This window comes from Hippoglossus stenolepis, chromosome 4, assembly GCF_022539355.2.
Source record: "Hippoglossus stenolepis isolate QCI-W04-F060 chromosome 4, HSTE1.2, whole genome shotgun sequence".
NCBI classification, from domain to species: Eukaryota; Metazoa; Chordata; class Actinopteri; order Pleuronectiformes; family Pleuronectidae; genus Hippoglossus; species Hippoglossus stenolepis.
The window spans coordinates 7387836-7405602 of record NC_061486.1 but is presented as its reverse complement, the minus strand read 5'-3'; the positions used below and the strand labels follow the sequence as shown (position 1 = coordinate 7405602).

At 41.4% G+C, this 17767-nt stretch overlaps 1 protein-coding gene across 1 annotated transcript; it reads right to left on the bottom strand.

Moving 5' to 3' along the window:
- Nucleotides 1-1402: 1402 nt before the first annotated feature.
- c2cd3 (C2 domain containing 3 centriole elongation regulator) lies at nt 1403-16984 on the bottom strand. Its single transcript, XM_035154901.2, has 33 exons — nt 16769-16984; nt 15677-15946; nt 15398-15555; nt 14814-14992; nt 14559-14722; nt 14344-14476; nt 14099-14251; nt 13871-14018; nt 13678-13787; nt 12856-13056; nt 12629-12744; nt 12405-12523; nt 11955-12086; nt 10950-11399; nt 10678-10829; nt 9616-9859; nt 9087-9270; nt 8817-9000; nt 8241-8413; nt 8016-8151; nt 7555-7823; nt 7215-7295; nt 6509-7126; nt 6066-6407; nt 5850-5988; nt 5682-5746; nt 5388-5593; nt 5155-5285; nt 4908-5057; nt 4628-4818; nt 3125-3875; nt 2362-2470; nt 1403-1636 (listed from the first exon to the last, which is right to left on the bottom strand). Exons 1-33 carry the CDS (start codon nt 16821-16823, stop codon nt 1499-1501), a joined length of 6651 nt encoding a protein of 2216 aa, XP_035010792.2. The 5' UTR covers nt 16824-16984; the 3' UTR covers nt 1403-1498.
- Nucleotides 16985-17767: the final 783 nt, after the last annotated feature.

The following is a 17767-nucleotide window of genomic DNA, read 5'->3' as shown; positions in this document are numbered from 1 at the left end:
CCACACTGCGTCGGACGCTGTTTTAAAGCCAGTATGTGCAGGTTTGTAGGACGACTTTAGTGACACCTACATTACTGAAGGGTTAGGGTTAGGGGACGATTGGTCCTTTGACTGTTTTTAACTTGTACCCCGATCTTATGAAAGTGGAACTTGGTGACCAAAGACAACAACAGACAGTTGATTACAGAAATACTAAACAAGAGTCCCTGGCATCACCTCCCACCTCCACAGGGCAGGGCTGATGTTGTTACCGTCTCATCAGCTCATATGCAAGTAAGAATCAGACCAGACTGGAATTAACAAAGAAATGCAGGGATGAGAAACAGGTTGGATGTTTTCTGGTCTGAAGAGAACAAGAGTAACCTCTGGCGTAGAGAAGGAAAAGATTTGGACATGATCCAAATCAAACAAGCTTATCTGTGAAGCGCCCGGGAGGAGACATCATTAAATGACATCTATAAAAAAAAAATGGATTAACCTCATGCAGCAAACCAATGATCCAAAACAAAAAGAGACCTTTCAGAGTTTTATGCTGGTCAAGCAGATCACAGGACTTTAACCTGGTAGAGCTGCATTTCATTTCCTGAAGAGGAAACCTCAGGGAGAAACGCCACAAAAACAAACAGGAAGTCAAAGAGGCTGCAGTAAAAACGAGAGGTTCAACACGTCTTAATGTCAATAACAGGAAATGAAGAATGAACTTCTGAGTGTTCATATTTTGAGTTAAAACCAAAATGTCTCCAGTCAGTTAAAAAAAAAGCAAAATAAATGCCGTTGTCCCTGTTGTGAAGAGTTTTCTACTTTCAAACGTCAGCTAAGCGCAGGTTCAGACAGTCAGGACAAATCTCAACATGAGGCCTGTTCCAAGAAACACACACATAAAAAACAAACACAAAAACAAACAACAGACATATCACGCCCACAAATCCTGGAGAGCAGATGATTTGGTGCCTTCCCTTTGTGATAAAGAACAGAAGATTGAAAACAAGGTACAAGTCAAAGAAAATAAATATGATGTTATTATTAGAGATAATAAATGTCTGATAATTGCTTTATATAGTGTTTATTGTGCAGGTGTTGAGTGTTGATCCTGTATTTCAGTGCTGGTGATAACAAGTTAATCCCTTTATACCCATAACATTGTAAACAGAACTGTGTGGAGTCTCTGTTTCTTATCAATGAAAAGATCTGAGTATAGAGACTGCTCTCATGGCAGGGAAGCACAGAAAACACAGGTGAAATATAATAACATTTTAAGATTCCCAGAACGTCTTAAAAACTTAAAAAAATGTATTTTTTGCTATTTGGTTTAAAAAAAATGAAATGATTAGTCAGACAGATAGACGGACGGGATGACTAATATCGCGCAAAATGTAAGCCAGGGGAATAACAACAAGGCTTCAAGTGTTCAAAACAGAGAATATTTATTTATAAAAATACAAAATGTCACATTTAATTTACAAAATTAAAGAAATGTCACGATCCTACAAAATACACACTAATGACTCTTATCAAAGTGAGCTGCGAATATTTTTGCTATTCTTTCAGTCTCTTTCTTCATGGACGAGGGCGACATGTCGGGGCGCTGAGGACGTCCTCTGCGACGAGGGAAGCTCTGGAGTGGAGAGATCCGCCCCTAGAACGCAGAACAAGACTATTTCATATTGTACTGAACATGCTGAAGATGAAAGAATCACGAGACGCGCTCCATTCAAACAACACCACTGAGTACTCAAAAGAGAATTGCAGAGTAAAGCATGAGTCACCACTCAAACACGCACATGCAAGACTTTCTATAGGAACAGTTCATGTTAAGTGTCACTCTGTCCAACAGGCTCGTCAGGTAGAGTACACAGTGTTCAGACTACATATCGTGTAACTACCTCTTTAAATGGTCACACCCTCCACACACTCCCTGACACCACTATGAATCAATAATGATGTATTAGTATTGAATGTATTATCCCATAATGAAACATTTGTTCCAGCCAGCCAGACAATTACAAAGAAACCACGCCTAATAACTAATCCTTGTTATCCACAGACTACATAATGGACACACACACAAACACACACACACACACACACACACACACACACACACACACACACACACACACACACACACACACACACACACACACACACACACACACACACACACACACACACACACACACACACACACACACACACACACCTCAGCTGAATTCTGCTTGTGAACAGGAAGAACAGGACACAACTTTCCAGCTTTATATTTTTAACGAGAATCAAAGCAAACAAGTGAGAGATGAGTGAAAAGAAAAAGAGGTGGAGGGAGTGAAAGAGTCAGAAGAAGCTGAGTTGGTGACATCTACTCACTGGGTCACTGGGCGGGTTGGAGAAGGACGGCGCGAGTTGAATGGCTCTCATAGACGCTTCCATTTGGTGAGAGGGCAGGAAAAAATTCGGGACCTCCACAGGATCCGAGCTTCAGGTCAAAGGTTAAAAACAACAACAGGTACAGAAAACGCGATGGTTTCATGGACACAAATAGTTGAGATCAAAGATTGCATGAAAAGAAACTGGTTTATAGCAAAAACGATATTTAAAAAAACACTATTGTTGACCTCAGCATCAGTGTGGGAACACATGAACAGACAGAAGATACTGAGACAGATTAAATCCACAGAAGAACTTTGGCAAGTTCTCTACGATGCTTTAAACAACCCACCTGCCAAGTACCTTGTAAAACTGTGTGCAAGCTTAACACTGCTGCTGTTATAAAGGCAAAGGGTGGTCACACCAAGTATAAAACACAACAGCCCAGTGATATATGCTATCTTCTATACTAAAGGCTGTAATGTTTAGTTTTTATTAACATATTCAAGGAAGGTGTTGATTAATTTGTCATTATTGAGGATAAAGTTTGTCATAGTGTTGAATTGAATAGCATTTTACAGAGATAACTTAGAGATAAATATGAAACTGACCTCATGTGGTGTCTAAAATCAGAGATTGGGACACTGAGGAGGATTCAAACTCTCAACCAGTTTTGTCATGAATCTTTGATATAAACTAGACTTTTAAAACAGCTAATCTAATACGAAAGACGGAAACATCAGCAAATACTGATCAAGGATACGTTTGTAGTTGTGAATCTTCATCGTCTAGAGAAGCATCGGGGGAGTCTGTGATGTGCTGTAACGCGGGTGATGAATCTTCGTCACCTGACTCCTTGTTGGGGCTTTGGGGCTCTTTTGCTCGTCTCTCATTTAAAGCTTGTAATGTCCTTTCATCGTCTCTCTCTGTGTCTGAACCGTCTTCTGATCCACTACAACTCTCAATTTCCTCTGGTGTTGTACTTTGATGTTTTCCATTGGAGTCACAAGTTTCCAGATTTACCACCGACTCCTTGTCGTCCTCGTCCTGGCTCAGGTCAGAATCCTCTGGTGCCTCCAGACTCTCCAGTGACACCATGTCAGGGTCTGAGTGGATGCTGGTCCAAGGACTGGTTCTGTCTGTTAAAGAGGTCACCTCATTGAGATGCCTCGGCTTCACCACAACCTCGTCATAGTCTTCATCTTCCTCCTCGTCATCATCAACTCCCTCGTCCCTTGGGCAGGCTGTTCCATCTTCATCCTCATCTGTTCTTTCCTCGTTTTCCTCCTCCGACATAGTAACTTTGTGGAGTTGTCCATCCTTTTCTTCCTCAGCCTCAGAGTCCGGATGGTCGTCAGACATCTTTTGAAGAGGAAGGGACACATCTTGTTGGGAAGAAGTGAACCTGGAGATACTCTCAGGAATAGTTTGAGGGTTGTGGTCTTGACCAGGGGAAGTTCTTGAGTCGCTCTGAGGGTTGGAGGGAATCGTTTCCAGGTCATCTCCCTGTAGGGCTACGTGAAGAGGACAGTGAAGATTTTAGCCAAAATGCTCTTGTGAGGATCAGTATTATTGTTGTTTTACTTATTTTGTTTGCCATTTATCATTAAGTACAAATTTACACTTGTGCTTCTATATTCCAATTTTTCTTTAGACCAAGGTGATATTTTGTTTGACCAACTTTTTAAGAAGATTTTCAAGTCACTATCATGTGCACAAAATAAATAAACTAAAACCATTATTTCATTATCAGTGGAATAGCTGATGATTTTTCTACAGGCTAAATTGATTAAGTTTTGCGACTAGAGACAAAACAATAATCAGCAACATAAATGATAACGAAAGTAAAAGTAAGTTACAGCCCTGCAAGTACTGAATCATAATGTGATATAAATAGCAGCAGCACTTTCTGTGTGACAGCGATGCAGCGTTGACTTTATTCCATTAGCTGACATTTCAGCACCGCTGGTCCATCAGAGTGAGTTCACAGTTAGTCCTGCCTCCTTTTATGGAAGCAGTGAGCTCGCTACACAGTTAACTGTGTCCTCTGTGAACTCTGGGTCAACTGCTGAGGTTTGAAAAACCTAGAGCACGGTTAACCTGCCAAGAAGGAGCTTTAAATGGTCAGATGATCCATTTTAAATGCTCAAATTATGTTTTCACTTTAGATTGTTGAAGGAAAAATGTTGATGGATTTGCAGCTTATTGACTGTTAATTTCTGACCCACTAAGTGAACCCCCCCTTCAGCATGGACAAGCAGCTCACCACTCATGATGTTGTTGACTTCTCCGACTAACAGGTTGGACTTCAGAAGAAGCTGATTCGTGTCCGTCTCCGACGTCCCCTGTTCCTCATGTTTGTTGTGACGGTCGTGCTCAGTCACAGACGGGAGCGTGGGAGCAGAAGGCTTATGACTGAAATATTTCTGGATGTTGTCGAGCTCGCTTAGTTTTTTCCTGTAACGGCCACAGTCAGAGATAAGATGAATAAAATGCAAATTATCTACAGAGCAAAGCTGTTGGTGTGTCTAACTGAGGACTGATACCTGAGTGCTGAGAACAGGAACGAGCTGGAGGGACTGAGGTCACCTGCACTGCTGCCACAGACCGAGTGAGCGGCTGTTTGTTCCTGCAGACTCTGGTGGTAGAGACGTACTTTGTCCATGTGCTCCAGGTGAGAGTCTCTCTCATTGGAGCTGGGCAGTTGTAGATGACATTAAAAACAAACATTAAATATATATGTATGTATAATATATTCATATAAATATATATTCAAACATGCACTCAACAAACCTTTTAGGAAAGAGCCTGTCCGTGTGGTCAGGTGACGAGATCTTCTGCTCAGGGTAGCGGCTGATGTGAGAGGGGAAGCTACTATATGTGGCTGTGGTGTGATAGCTGAGAGGACGGCCCTGGAATAAAGTCTGTTGAACACATTCATCTTATTTAATCTTTAATAATTTAAACATTTTATGTGATTATTTTATTCTGAAAGGAAATCTGTATGTCTGAGTGAATTCTCTCACAGATGAGTTTTTGGCAGCTTCTTCCTTCACGGCTTTCCTCTGTCCTCGGAGGTCTTGGACCCCCTTCAGCGGAGTGACGGACACTTTGAGCTGGCCGCGACATTGACCACTGAAGTCTGTGATGTTGTACCAGCCACACACGGAGTAGAAGCCACAGAGTAAAGGGGACAGGTCTACGGAGGCAAACCCCAGCACCCTCTCAGTTTCTACAGAAGCAAAACAAAGAGTGAATTTAAGTATCAAACAGATCAGATCATTGTTACAGAAATCGTAAGTAGAAAGTGGCTCCTGTACCTCCTCTGTGCCAGACTTTGAAAACGAGAGATTGTTGAGGATCAACCAGTAGCTGATTTGAAAGCCTGGGAATGTTAAATGAAAACATCAAACATACATACGTTTATATTTTTAATTAACATTACATACTTTTGAAGATTTAAGTGAATGTGTGTTGTGTATTTAAACCTGCACTCGTGTTGATGATCCCATATGGGGCAGTTAGTGTCCGCGATGACAGCCGTGGACACTGGTTCAGTAGAGTCAGCAGTGACGTAGGAAACACAGCAGCATGGTGTCCCTTCACTGCGCTCTGCTAGAGGACAGCCTGCCAGAGAGGGACAGGTTTTATTTTACGCAAATGAGAGGGAACAAAGGAAAACAAATCTTAGACTATATGCTTACCTTTCAGATTCAGGTGCATGGCCTGGTCCACTGCGACCGTCACAGGGAAAGATTCCTCCAAGCTCATCTCTGTGTGCTGCACAGATGTGATGTCCGGAGTGGTTCTGCAGGTTTTAGTCTCGTGTCCACTTTGTGCAGATTTTTTGGGGGTACTAAGCGAAGGGGTTCGATCTATCGATCTATCCTCTTCTGAAAAGTGCTCCCCCTGGCTGTCAGAGTCCATCTGGGTGTCGGCTCCAGCAGACGCCTCCCTGGGGATGGAAGCTGCTGTCAGGGTGATGTGAACCCTGAGAGCTGCCCCTTGCAGATCTGCTGCAGAGCGTCTGAACAGTGGGTAAACGCCTGTGAAGCCACAAATCAGAGATTAATCATACAAATATAGCCATGATTCTATTTAAGTAGTTACTATCGGTCAAATTATGACACAATTAAACATTTCTTACCGCTGAGAGTCAGCTTCTGCTTGGGCATCTTTGCAAGGGAGGACAGATCGATAAATGCTGAACCCACCAGTCGGTCCGTATCCGTGGGTCTCCTGGTTTTCTCCTTCTTGAAGGCAACCCACACCTGCACCTCCAGCTTCTCCTCTCGTAGATACCACAGTAAAGGTTGAGTCCTCCTCAGCTCCAAAGTCTTGCTTCCTTCAAAACTCACTGTGGCCTGGCTGTCCTCCCCGCCCTCTACGACAGACGGGTGTTTCATCTGCGAGCAGACGGCCTCCTGGTCATAAAACTTGTACCTGAAGTAGCAGTAGGTGGAGCGCTGAAGATCACTGTGGCCCGGCAAAAGCAAACAGTGGACTGGCATCCAGACTCTAGGCATTGAAAAGGTCAAGGAGAGTTTCTTCATGCTTTCTTCCCACGCTTCTTCTTCATCCTGCATTTCGTGATCGCTCTGGTTCAGTACCCAGCCCAAACCCTGAGCAGCTTTAATGACTCGCTCTCTGTCTGAGTTGTGGGCAAAGTTGACAGAGATCTCGAGGCCCCCAACCAAGACTTGCTGGTGCATATCTTGAGAGCTTGTTTCCTGAGGTATGTACACACCAAACCAGCCAGAAATACCTTTAAAAGTGAAGAAGAAAAACAATTATGAGACTAACACAACTATGTTCATCCTCTTGGTCCACAAGTATCTAAGAGTTCAACATACCTGTTCGTTTATGGATGAGATCAGCTAGTGGTATTTTCACTGTACCCAACATCACATCTTTAGGCTTGGAAATGTTCACTGCTGCAACAAAACAAACAAATAAGATCTTAAAAATGTTCACAACATCACAGAAGATTAAGAAAACCTGCTAATATTCACATTTGAGAGTCTTAAACCAAAAGAAATTTGGCATTTTTAACTACGACGTGATAAAAAATGATCTGATGATAAAACAGGTTTGTCTCCAGTGACTAATCAGGCAGTAAAAAATAAAGCTGGCTGTTTAACATTCTAATCAATCTGTAATAGTGCCTAATAGACATGATGAGTTCTCTTGAACCTTTGCGATTGTCTCTGTTCCAAACAGTAAAGACAGCAGAAGCATCCTCCAGCTGCTCAGCCAGGCTGTACGTTTCTCCACTGCTCCTCTGAACCAGCAGGTCACAGGACATCTCCATGTGGTGGTCGAACTCAGGGCAGAAGGTCCTGGCAACTGTGCGGGTGCACCTCCTCTCACTCTCGGGCAAGACGGAGAGCTGGACTGTGACATAGATGTTCACCCCCACATTGGCAAAGTAGCTGAACCGTTCATCTTGTTCTGATAACAACCTGCAACAGAAGATGCAAATACCTTCAGTTTGATGCAGTGAAATGTTGATACAGGCTCTGACAGCAGCAGAGCTCTGACTCAGCAAATTAATTATAAAGTAAATTAACTGATTGTTAAAATATCACTATTTTAAAGAGTAACCGAATGCTGAATTGTTCCATTTAAAAACAAATAAAGTGCTGGAGATGTACCTTGCAGCTGCCTGCAAACCGGATGCTCTGTGCACTTGAACCACAAGTGTCACAACACGAGAGGCAGCTCCTCTACCAGTTTGTCCTTCACGTCTCACCGGCCGGTGCTTGTACCGAATGCAAACATCTAAGAGGCCTGAGAAACAAACCAGACCAGTCACAACATTAAAGACACAAAATATGTGTGCGCACAGTATGATGCCACTGCTGTGTGAGTCTGTGTACCTGACGGCTGGGGCTGATGTCCTGTGGGATTATCTGTCCTGGGAATCAGGGGTAACGAGAACATGTGGGCCTCATTAGGCTGCTGTCGCTGCATGGTGACCATGGCACACAGCTTGGACAGCGGAAGCAAACCTTTGGCCACAAGCTGATCTCTGACATTTGGATAATAATATCTGCAGAAACACAGATTATTAATCATTGAAATATTACAAGTATGAATTAGTGTTTTAATATTGTAGGCTATTACATTTCAATCAAAATTACATGATTGATAACTTTGACACTAAAGTGTTGCATCGAGCAGTTACACCATACAGTAGATGTATTATCTGGCATTAACTTAGATTCATCATTTCACTTAAAGACTACTTGCTAGTTCACATTAAAAAAAAAAGAGGAAACAAACATATTTTTGTTGTCCTCTTTTACCCAATGTAGCTCCAGTTGAAAATGTATTTTTAAGGTGGTACACATCAGCTGCAGTGGGACTTTAAACAAAGCTATCACACTTTTTGCAACACTTTGAAACAAAGGCACGAATCAGCACTATTCACCTTAGAAGTAACAACCACAAACCTGCACCACACTTCGAACTGGACACCTCCCCCGCTGCAGAGGCCCTGACTCGAAAGAGAGCTGAGCAGCAGCCTCTGGACGGGAACACCTTCAGGAACCACGAGCACATGAGTCTCAGTGTGGCCGAACTCCGGGTCTGGGACACAGAGAGCGGTGGTGGTGCGAAATGGCTTCAGGTTCACACCTGTCAGAGATGAGATAGAGGTTAGAGTGATGCAGAGAGAAGAAAGACTTCTCAGGTGATTTGAGTACGTTTTTAAATGGCTTTACTGCTCTCTATGATGCTTTGGTCCAGTGATGCAGCAGCGTCAGCGTCCTGACAGGGGAAACTGTACTGGATGTAGCAGTCGGCTTCACCCCACACTGTAGACTGCAGAGGTGTCAGCCCATTGGCTTTCTCCACTTTGATCACAAACAGATGCTCTCTCATAGCATCACCTTTTGCAGCCGTCACCTGTGGGAGGAAGTGTTAAATGAGGTTGTTTATCAGGTTCAGAGGACAATAGTATGAGATAAGAGATTCTTCATGCTTGATACAACTGCTTCAAAACACACTTAAGTCTATTTTTAAATGTCTAAATAAAATCAGTGTTACAATAAGTCTGTCAAATCTTTTCAACCATGTCCATTAGTTAATTTGTAAGCAAGATAATGCAAATTCTAAATTGTGGTGCAGATTTCCCAGGGAATAATAACAAAAACAGGCATAATTAGGGGACTGATTTCTTTTAGTCTGTGCAACAGGAACATACCAAAATGCACGAGAGCCTTATACCACAAAGCAAAAATTAACACGGACCTTTGTTTGTGAACGTGCCTGATGATCAAGCAGATGAACTGGTTTCACAAGATGAGACAGATTGTCGTATTCCTCGTCCCTCGTCCGCTGGAGGGCAACTATCTGCTCTGATCCCCCCATGGCCAAAACAACCCTGAGGTTTCCTTTACAACTTCCGGAGAACACGTCAATGATTGGCATGTAGCAGTCGACCCCTAGAACAGGGTACTGTGCCTGGAGAAGAAGGTGGGCAATCTTTGGATCTCTGGAGAGGAGGAAAAGAAGAAAGGGTTACTGGTTTCACTGTGACAGGTGCATTTTAGTTCATTGTCCTCGCCATTGAAAATTTTCAGTTTTGGAGTGTAATTATTCCCATGAATGCCAAATTTCCTTTCTATCTGGAGCATCAGAAACTTGTAAATCAAAACTATTTTATTAGATTTGAAAATGTTTATAGTAAAATCCTACAGCTGGACTCCTGCTCCAATGGAAAGCTTTATGGTCACTTTTCATAGGTTTTCATGCAAAAAAGCCAGAGGCGGTTGAGAAAAAATCCACAACCCTTAGCCTAGAGGAATATTTGCCTGTGAGTCATTAACTGCAAAACTTTTCAAATAGCCAACATTCCAAATCACTCAGCCTCCGGCCTCACGGTGTCACAGTCACATCTCATAGTTTTTTTCCCTTTTCAGATCTACACCGATCTCATTCACGGCATCTCTGGAATCCAAATGATGGAAACCTGTTTAAGCAACTGAGACTTCCTGAGTAAGTCGATTACCTTCAGGAAAAGTAAGGTAAGGAAGAGTAATAAATCAATCAATCAATCAATCAATAAATCAATATCCTTGTGGTTTTTCTTACCATGCACAGCACTTTGCATTGTTTTATAAAAAGACTGACATCATATCAATGTGCACTGCAGTGGAAATCAAGAGGTTAATAGACTGTTCTCCTTTTCACTTCAAGTAACACTTTGCACTCCGAGAAGGCAAGTTGAATAAAAAAGGATGCAAGATATCACACTTGTACTTGCATTTCATGGGCTGCAGCGTGTGTGTATTTTGTCGTTCCCTGACTTACCTAAATGACATGTAGAACTGGTGAAGAGGTAATTTAACAAGGCCCAAGAGTCGATCCTGCCCTGAGCTTCCTGTTTTCTGCCACACTTCAATCACCATCAAGTTATTCTTCATGCGCTCCAACAGCTTAGTTGTTAAAGCCACAGGAGTCACCTAACACAAAAGATGGAGAAAATGACTTTTGGGGTCAATGAGATCCTGAATTCACATTCCCTCATAGTTTCATTTAAGCACTTAGATTTCGTTAGACGACTCTTGATCTCCAGGACTGACCTGAGCAAAGTTGAACGAAGGGTTAGCCTGCCCCCAGCTGACAACAGATCTCGCCATCTCATCACACCAAAAGAGTTTACAGTTCAAGTAGACATTTGGAGTCTGCATGGGCCCAGAGCTGAAGTTCTTTCCATCTGGCACCATGAGTAGGGTATGCAGCAGGACCTTGGGGTCCTCGTCCGCCTGCTGCCATGATTCATAAGGAGGTGTGTTGACAGCAGGATGGGAGGAGGGTCCTTTTGAGGGTTTCTGTGGACTCCAAACATTTAGCCTGGAGTCTTCTATAGCAGGCGACTCTTCTCTGCCACTTTGAACAAGATGAGATCTGAAAGTGGGATCTCTCTGTGGGATGGGTTCAGTCTGTGAGGGTGACGTTTCTCTCCGAGGCAACTTGCTTTTGCTTTTTCCAGAGAAGCAAACTTTGCCCCCTGCTGCAAGTTCTAGTGAAACCTAAAAGGAAATAACAGTTTCTTTGACATTCATTGGGGTCACAAGCATCAGGCTTTGCAAACATTAAAGAAAACCTCTAACTTCTGCTGAGCAACAGCAGCCTCTGCTGCCACAAGTGGTAATTAAGTTGGTTTAGCTCCAAGTCTGATCAGTCAATGAGTTGACTGGAGCTCAGGCTGCATAGTCCCACTCACTGAACTGAAACACAGCCCGACTGAATTCTATATTCTTCATGATCCTCGGCTTCAGGAACAAGAAGAGTTGTTACAGAGAAAAATAACACGAAACTCTTTTGGGAATTCTTCATATTTAAAAAAATTCATTGCTGGATATTGGAGATAAGAGCTTTAAAAAGACTAGACTAAGTGATCAACAGCTCAACATTACTTTACAACCTACTGAGCCTGATTCAAACAGTTTAAGTCACTAACTACACTTCAGCTCTGCACTTTTACAAGAGGTCATATACCATCACATATATTTTGAAGCTCTTGTTCTATGGTAAAATTGTCTCATTATGCTGTTTAATTCTTATGATAAAAAGCAGTAAATTACCACAAGAGGTCCAATCTCTTGCGAATCCCTGTTTCCTTCCAGGCTCTGCACAGGTAAGACGACAGACTGACTCAGCTGCTTGCTTTGCAGCAGAAGACGTAGCGGATGCACTGCTTTACCGATGGGAACAGCCTGCAACAAGACAAATCAATCATTTATATTGTGGTGAGGTTATTGTGATTCAGAACTGAGTTTCTAAGCATTTAACAGAAAAAAGGAAAAGCTTTACTTCACACAGCGAACTCATTAAAAGAAAACGATAGCATAACTTTAAAATTTGAAAATCAAAACATTCACTCATGGCTTTTAAAAGACAGCAAAGAGTGCACAGTGTCTACTAATGTTGAATGTTTGTGTTATTGTGTTAACACTGGAGTAATAGATTTTCTGAACTGTGTTGTGTGTGTTGTGATGAACATTACAACTAATGTTAAGTTACGAGCTACTTACTTTCTTTTGGTCGGTCTTTCGTGAGTAAATCTTGAAAATTAGATCAGTTTGACACCAAAGTTTAACTGTAGCTGTGCTGAAGTGGACCGGAAACACAGAGTGCTGAAGGAACTTCACCGCTTTAAAACAAAAAGAGAGTATGTTTCAGATACAGCCATAAACCAGGAACCACAGAGTGACAAAGATATGTAGGGTTCATAAAACCAGATTCTAGTAGGTCATACCTCCTCCGGTGACTTTACTAGAAACAGCTCTGATCACCTCCCCATCTCCAGCTTTACCACCATCCTGTCGACTGGAAGTAGATGCCATCGGTAACGCGTACTCAACAAAATAAGTGCTGAAAATAAATAAAAGGGAGAGGAGATGTCACAGGCTTTTGTAAGTCATAAAAACAGTTACAGTTTTAAATTAGATCAACATAATGTCATAAAAACTATATTTTTCCTACCATTTTTTGCTGGTTAATGGTCGAGGAGGTTTCGCTTTACTGGAGGTCTTTCTGGGTGTGGTGGTTTTGCTGTGTGTCGGTACAGTCAGGGATTCGATGGTCACTCTTGCCTCTCGGATCAAACTCAGCAGAGTCAACTGCTCTGCACTCAGGTCGGGAAGACCACCAGCGTCTGGAGACCGCCGATGCTCCGAATTTGGACTGGACAGAGTTGAGATATGGTAAGATAAAATTGTCTTAAAGGTTCAAAAAGTAAGTAGAGTGACTCTCAGCAGTCAATCATGATGACTCATCACATTTGTATAGCACTGAAAAACTTATTAAATGCAAAGTTATCAGAAAAAACAATTGAACATAAACCACTGTGATAAGATCTACTGAAAATGATAGGAACCACCTATATACCTGTATACTTTGGTTTTTTTTTCCACTTTGTCCCATCTGCTAACATAAAGGTGGCAGATTTTATGACCAATATTGCAGCCAGCCACTAGAGGGCAATGAAGATGTTTTGGGTTCACTTTTGGGAGCTGTCGTGCCACCATCTTTATTTACAGTTATTGGTTAATTGTGTATATATAATGTATATTTTGTCCATTATATAAATGTTATTTTGGTACCTTGTGCGTATCCCATACATTACATGTGACTGGTTTATTAACCTGGTCATATTCCTTATGGTGAATAAATGTCCTTATAGAACAAGGTCACACTGTCACTAAGTTCTCATTTAGAACTTTACAGGTGGATACAAAAAAAATACTAGAAGGAGCTTTTCACTGCCCAAGCAGCATGAATTAAGACTCATGTAAAGGTCCTTACCCTCCACTAATCTTGGGTCCAGACTGTGTCAGCTGTGTGGGCGGATTTCTACTCAAGGACCCTGGTCCTTGACCCTCTGGCTCTGTGTCATCTGGTCTGGTATCTGACATCTGAAGGAGACAAGACAGCTTTTAAAGAAACTTCTGCTGGAAAATCAAGCAAACTTACAATTTTTAGAGAATCTTCTACTTACAGGAGTTTTGTAGAACAGATTTTCCAGTAAGCTTGTATCGTACTGTGGATCATTGAGCTCACTATCCAAACAAACACTGCTGTAGCCAGACAGAGTCTCAGGCAAGAAGCATTCTCCATCCCAGAGAGGCAGAGGAGATGTGTTCAAGCTAAAAAAAATATTACAATGTTGAAAGAAATCTTTACATTTTCTGTCACATTTAAAAGTAAATATATGTAATACATGTACCTGCCAAGGAGAATATCTATGGCTCTGTTGTCTATATCAGCAACACAGTCATAGTCACAGTCGGGGACTAAAGCACCATCATCAGAGGGTTTAAGAGTTGAATCAGCATGCAAAATATTTTGAAGAAACATTCCAGAGGGAGATTGCACAGGCCTGTGGACACAGAAATTAATTATTATGAACTGTGTTTAAGATAGTTAGAAAATGATGCAGTTTATTTCTTCTTAAACCTTTGAAACACTAACTTGAAAGGTGGCAGGATGTTGTCCCTTGGGAGCGGGAGGGGGGCGTCTTTCAAAGCTGGAGCAGAATCCATGTCACATGTCAAAGCTGACAGCACCATGGCGTTTCTCAGCTTGTTCCCACGCTCTAAAATAACTGAGGTGAAAAAAGTGTTGTTTGTTCAAACACTGTTAAATTTGTCCAAGTACATCTGATGTAATGTAGCGCTGTGACCAACCTGAGAGGATATCATTGGTAGTTTGTCCACGAGGCTCCTGACTTGAAGGATTCACAGCCCTTTGACTGTCCTGAGATCTGTTTGTTGTCGGCATCTGATTCTCCAAAAACTCGTCTTTGCCTTCATCTCTTTGGGGTTTTTGGAAATATAAGTGGTCTTTCCCTCTGAAAACATGACAACTATAACTGGTGAGATCTTACAACAAAACACAGGTATTTGATTATGAAAAGCTACAACATAATATCTAGTTCAGACCTTGGTGTGTTTCCGCTGCTGCTCCCAACCGATTCTTTCCCGCTGCCGGCTGAGAGTGATCTGGGCCGTGAGGGCACAGTCAGTGTGGTGACTTGTGGGTGTTCAACACTGATATCTGTGGGCAGACATGAGCTGCTGCTGTCATAGGCTTCAGTCAGAGGCTCCAGGTTAAGTGAAACCTGAGGGAGTGAAAGAAAAAGTTGTGGTAAAAAAGTAATAGTAATATATTTGGTTAATATTATTTATTACTGCAGGTACAAAAAAATAGAAACGTGAAATTTCTAAAGGGTATTCAGTCAGTGTTTCACATTCATTACCAACACAGTGGCAGCCTCCATAGTCTAATTTGCCCCACAACAGTTTCATAGTGATACAATTTATTTTACACTTCTTATAAAAACAAATGAAATACCTAATTTTGTGTTTTGCACAATTTGAGATTTGTGAGCCAACACTGCAACACACAGGGTTTGAAGTGAAGGAAAAATAACAGTAGTAATAAAGTTAGTATACCAAATGTAACTTGCAGGTGGTAATACACAAAAGCAGTTTGCAGGTTGCAGTTAATTCATATTTTCACTCGCCTGTAGCTCTCCCAGCTTTTCAGATGTCGGAGATACAAGGGTGTAAAATCCGCTGATGGGGTGTGACAGAGAAAGACGGGAGATGCCAGCGACCTTGGCCCGTGCGATCGGCAAATGCTCCGGTTTTGTCAGAACTTCCAGCACCAACGAGCCCATATCTGTTCATGAATGACAGATTAGTTGTGTAACTTCAGAAAAACAGCTGTAAAATCAAGCATTTCACGGAATGACCTGTGAAATCCTGGATCCTGATTTATTCTTCTTATACGTCTTAGTTACCTGCAAGATATGAGGTGAACTGCTTTGGACCACAGCGGATGGCAAAGCGACTTGTGATCTTGACTGTCTTCTGCGAGAGCTGCGACCCGTCCCTCGGGAGGAAGTGCGTGCCGTTGGACGACTCTCCCCACCAGCGAAGCCTGACGAACGTTGCAGGCGGAGGCTTGTGAACCGTCCATAATATTCGGCTTATCGTCACATGCAGGAAGCATCTCAGCTGACCCTCCACCAGGGGAGGGAGGCTGGTGGAGGGGGACACATCGGTGGGGACTGCAAAAAAGAATTGCAACGCATGACCAAAAGGCAAACATAGTAAATTTCCATCATATAAGGAAACAGGTGAGAGCTCCATGTTGACAGTCTATTCTGTTCACTAGGACTGGGCACAGTTTATTATTGTTTATGGACTCCATAGGACACAATATGATGGATACCTGAAAACATACAACACCATTGTAAAAAAGTAATCGATGTAAAGACAGTCTACAAATGGTGAATGTATATGATTATATGAGTTTAGGTATGAGTTTACATATATATATATACGGTATAGAACACGATGTGGTGTGATGTGGTTTTACTTGAATAATTAAGTGGAGAGAAAAGACTTGATAAAAACATTTGAAGTAGAATTGAAAAACAATTTGTTATTCTATATTTTTTACCACTGAAAATTTCAAAATAAAAGAAACAAAATAATTATAATAGCTCACAATAGGGAAGATAAAAAAAATACTTTATCAACAATTAATTCAAAACTTTTCCTTTTGGGGGTGGGAAGTGTTTTATTAAAACTATCTTTAGCCTCTAGGTAATTTTTATAATATTTGCTATTAAGACGAAGAGGATGTTATAAGTCTGTTGCAGCATCTTTATCCAAAACAAAACAAACTGCCACACAACTGGCACAAAGTTATAAATGACGCACACAAACACGCAGCGTTGACAACACACGTGAAAGAACAGTCACACAAACCAAAGGAGAAAGCGAACAACAGATTTACACAACAACACAAACGAGGCTAACGTGACAGCTGGGCAGCTACTTAACAACATTAGCATTAGCGGCTAGCTGAGCTAACAGCAGTTTACCTTTCTTTCTGCTGCTGCCTCCTGCTGGGGTCGCTCTCTGTCTCCTGCTCTTCATCCCTCAGTGAAACTCAGGAGCGGAACCTCCTCCTCCTCCGAACAGCCTCTGTGATGTTGATGCTCATCATTTAGTCTCACTCCGAATAAACTTTATAATCCGTTTAACAGAGAAAACACACAAACACACACACACACTGTGCACAACTTCCGTCCCGCCTTCGCTGCCGCCGCCGTTCACAGGGGCATTCTGGGAAATTGAGTTTAACGTTAGTTTTTTTTATTTAATGCAATTTCTCTTCCACTATATGAAGAGTGAAAGAAAAAGTAATATGCAACTATTTTGATGATGAATAATTTGACTACAGTAGTTGAGTGAATCTATTTAAAATATATTAGATTATCACTTTTTCTAAATTATAAACTGGATGCAGAAATTACAAATATCCTCTTTACTATAAATCAGCTATAACTTATTATTCTATATGTAGATTCATTCTAAGCCCCTCTTTTCTGTTTCTATGTATTTTCAGTATTTTGTTTTTGTTCCTTTTCGTTTAAATGTATTTTCAACACAATCTTATGTCATTTTAAATCTATTCTCTTGTATGAATTACATTTTAACATGTTTTTATTTTATAAACATGTTTTTTATTTTTATTAACATGTTTTTTAAATCTTTATTGTATATTATTATTATTATTGTGAAATATTTGTTGGCAAGAGGAATAAATAGGGAATTCAATAAAAAATGTCAGGGCTGAGTGCACTTCTATTAAAGATATAAGGAAATGTCAGTGTTGCGGTCGCCCATATTGTGTAATGACAGATATAAAATACAGCACACAGCTTTGCATCCATCCACTTAAATATATCAAATTAAATTTACTGATGTATAACTTTAACCATAAGAAACATGATTATTTTAATAGTGAGAAAATGTGAGTATTTCTCTGACGACACGCAGCCTTCTTTAACATCACCAGCAGAGGGAAGCACTGATCT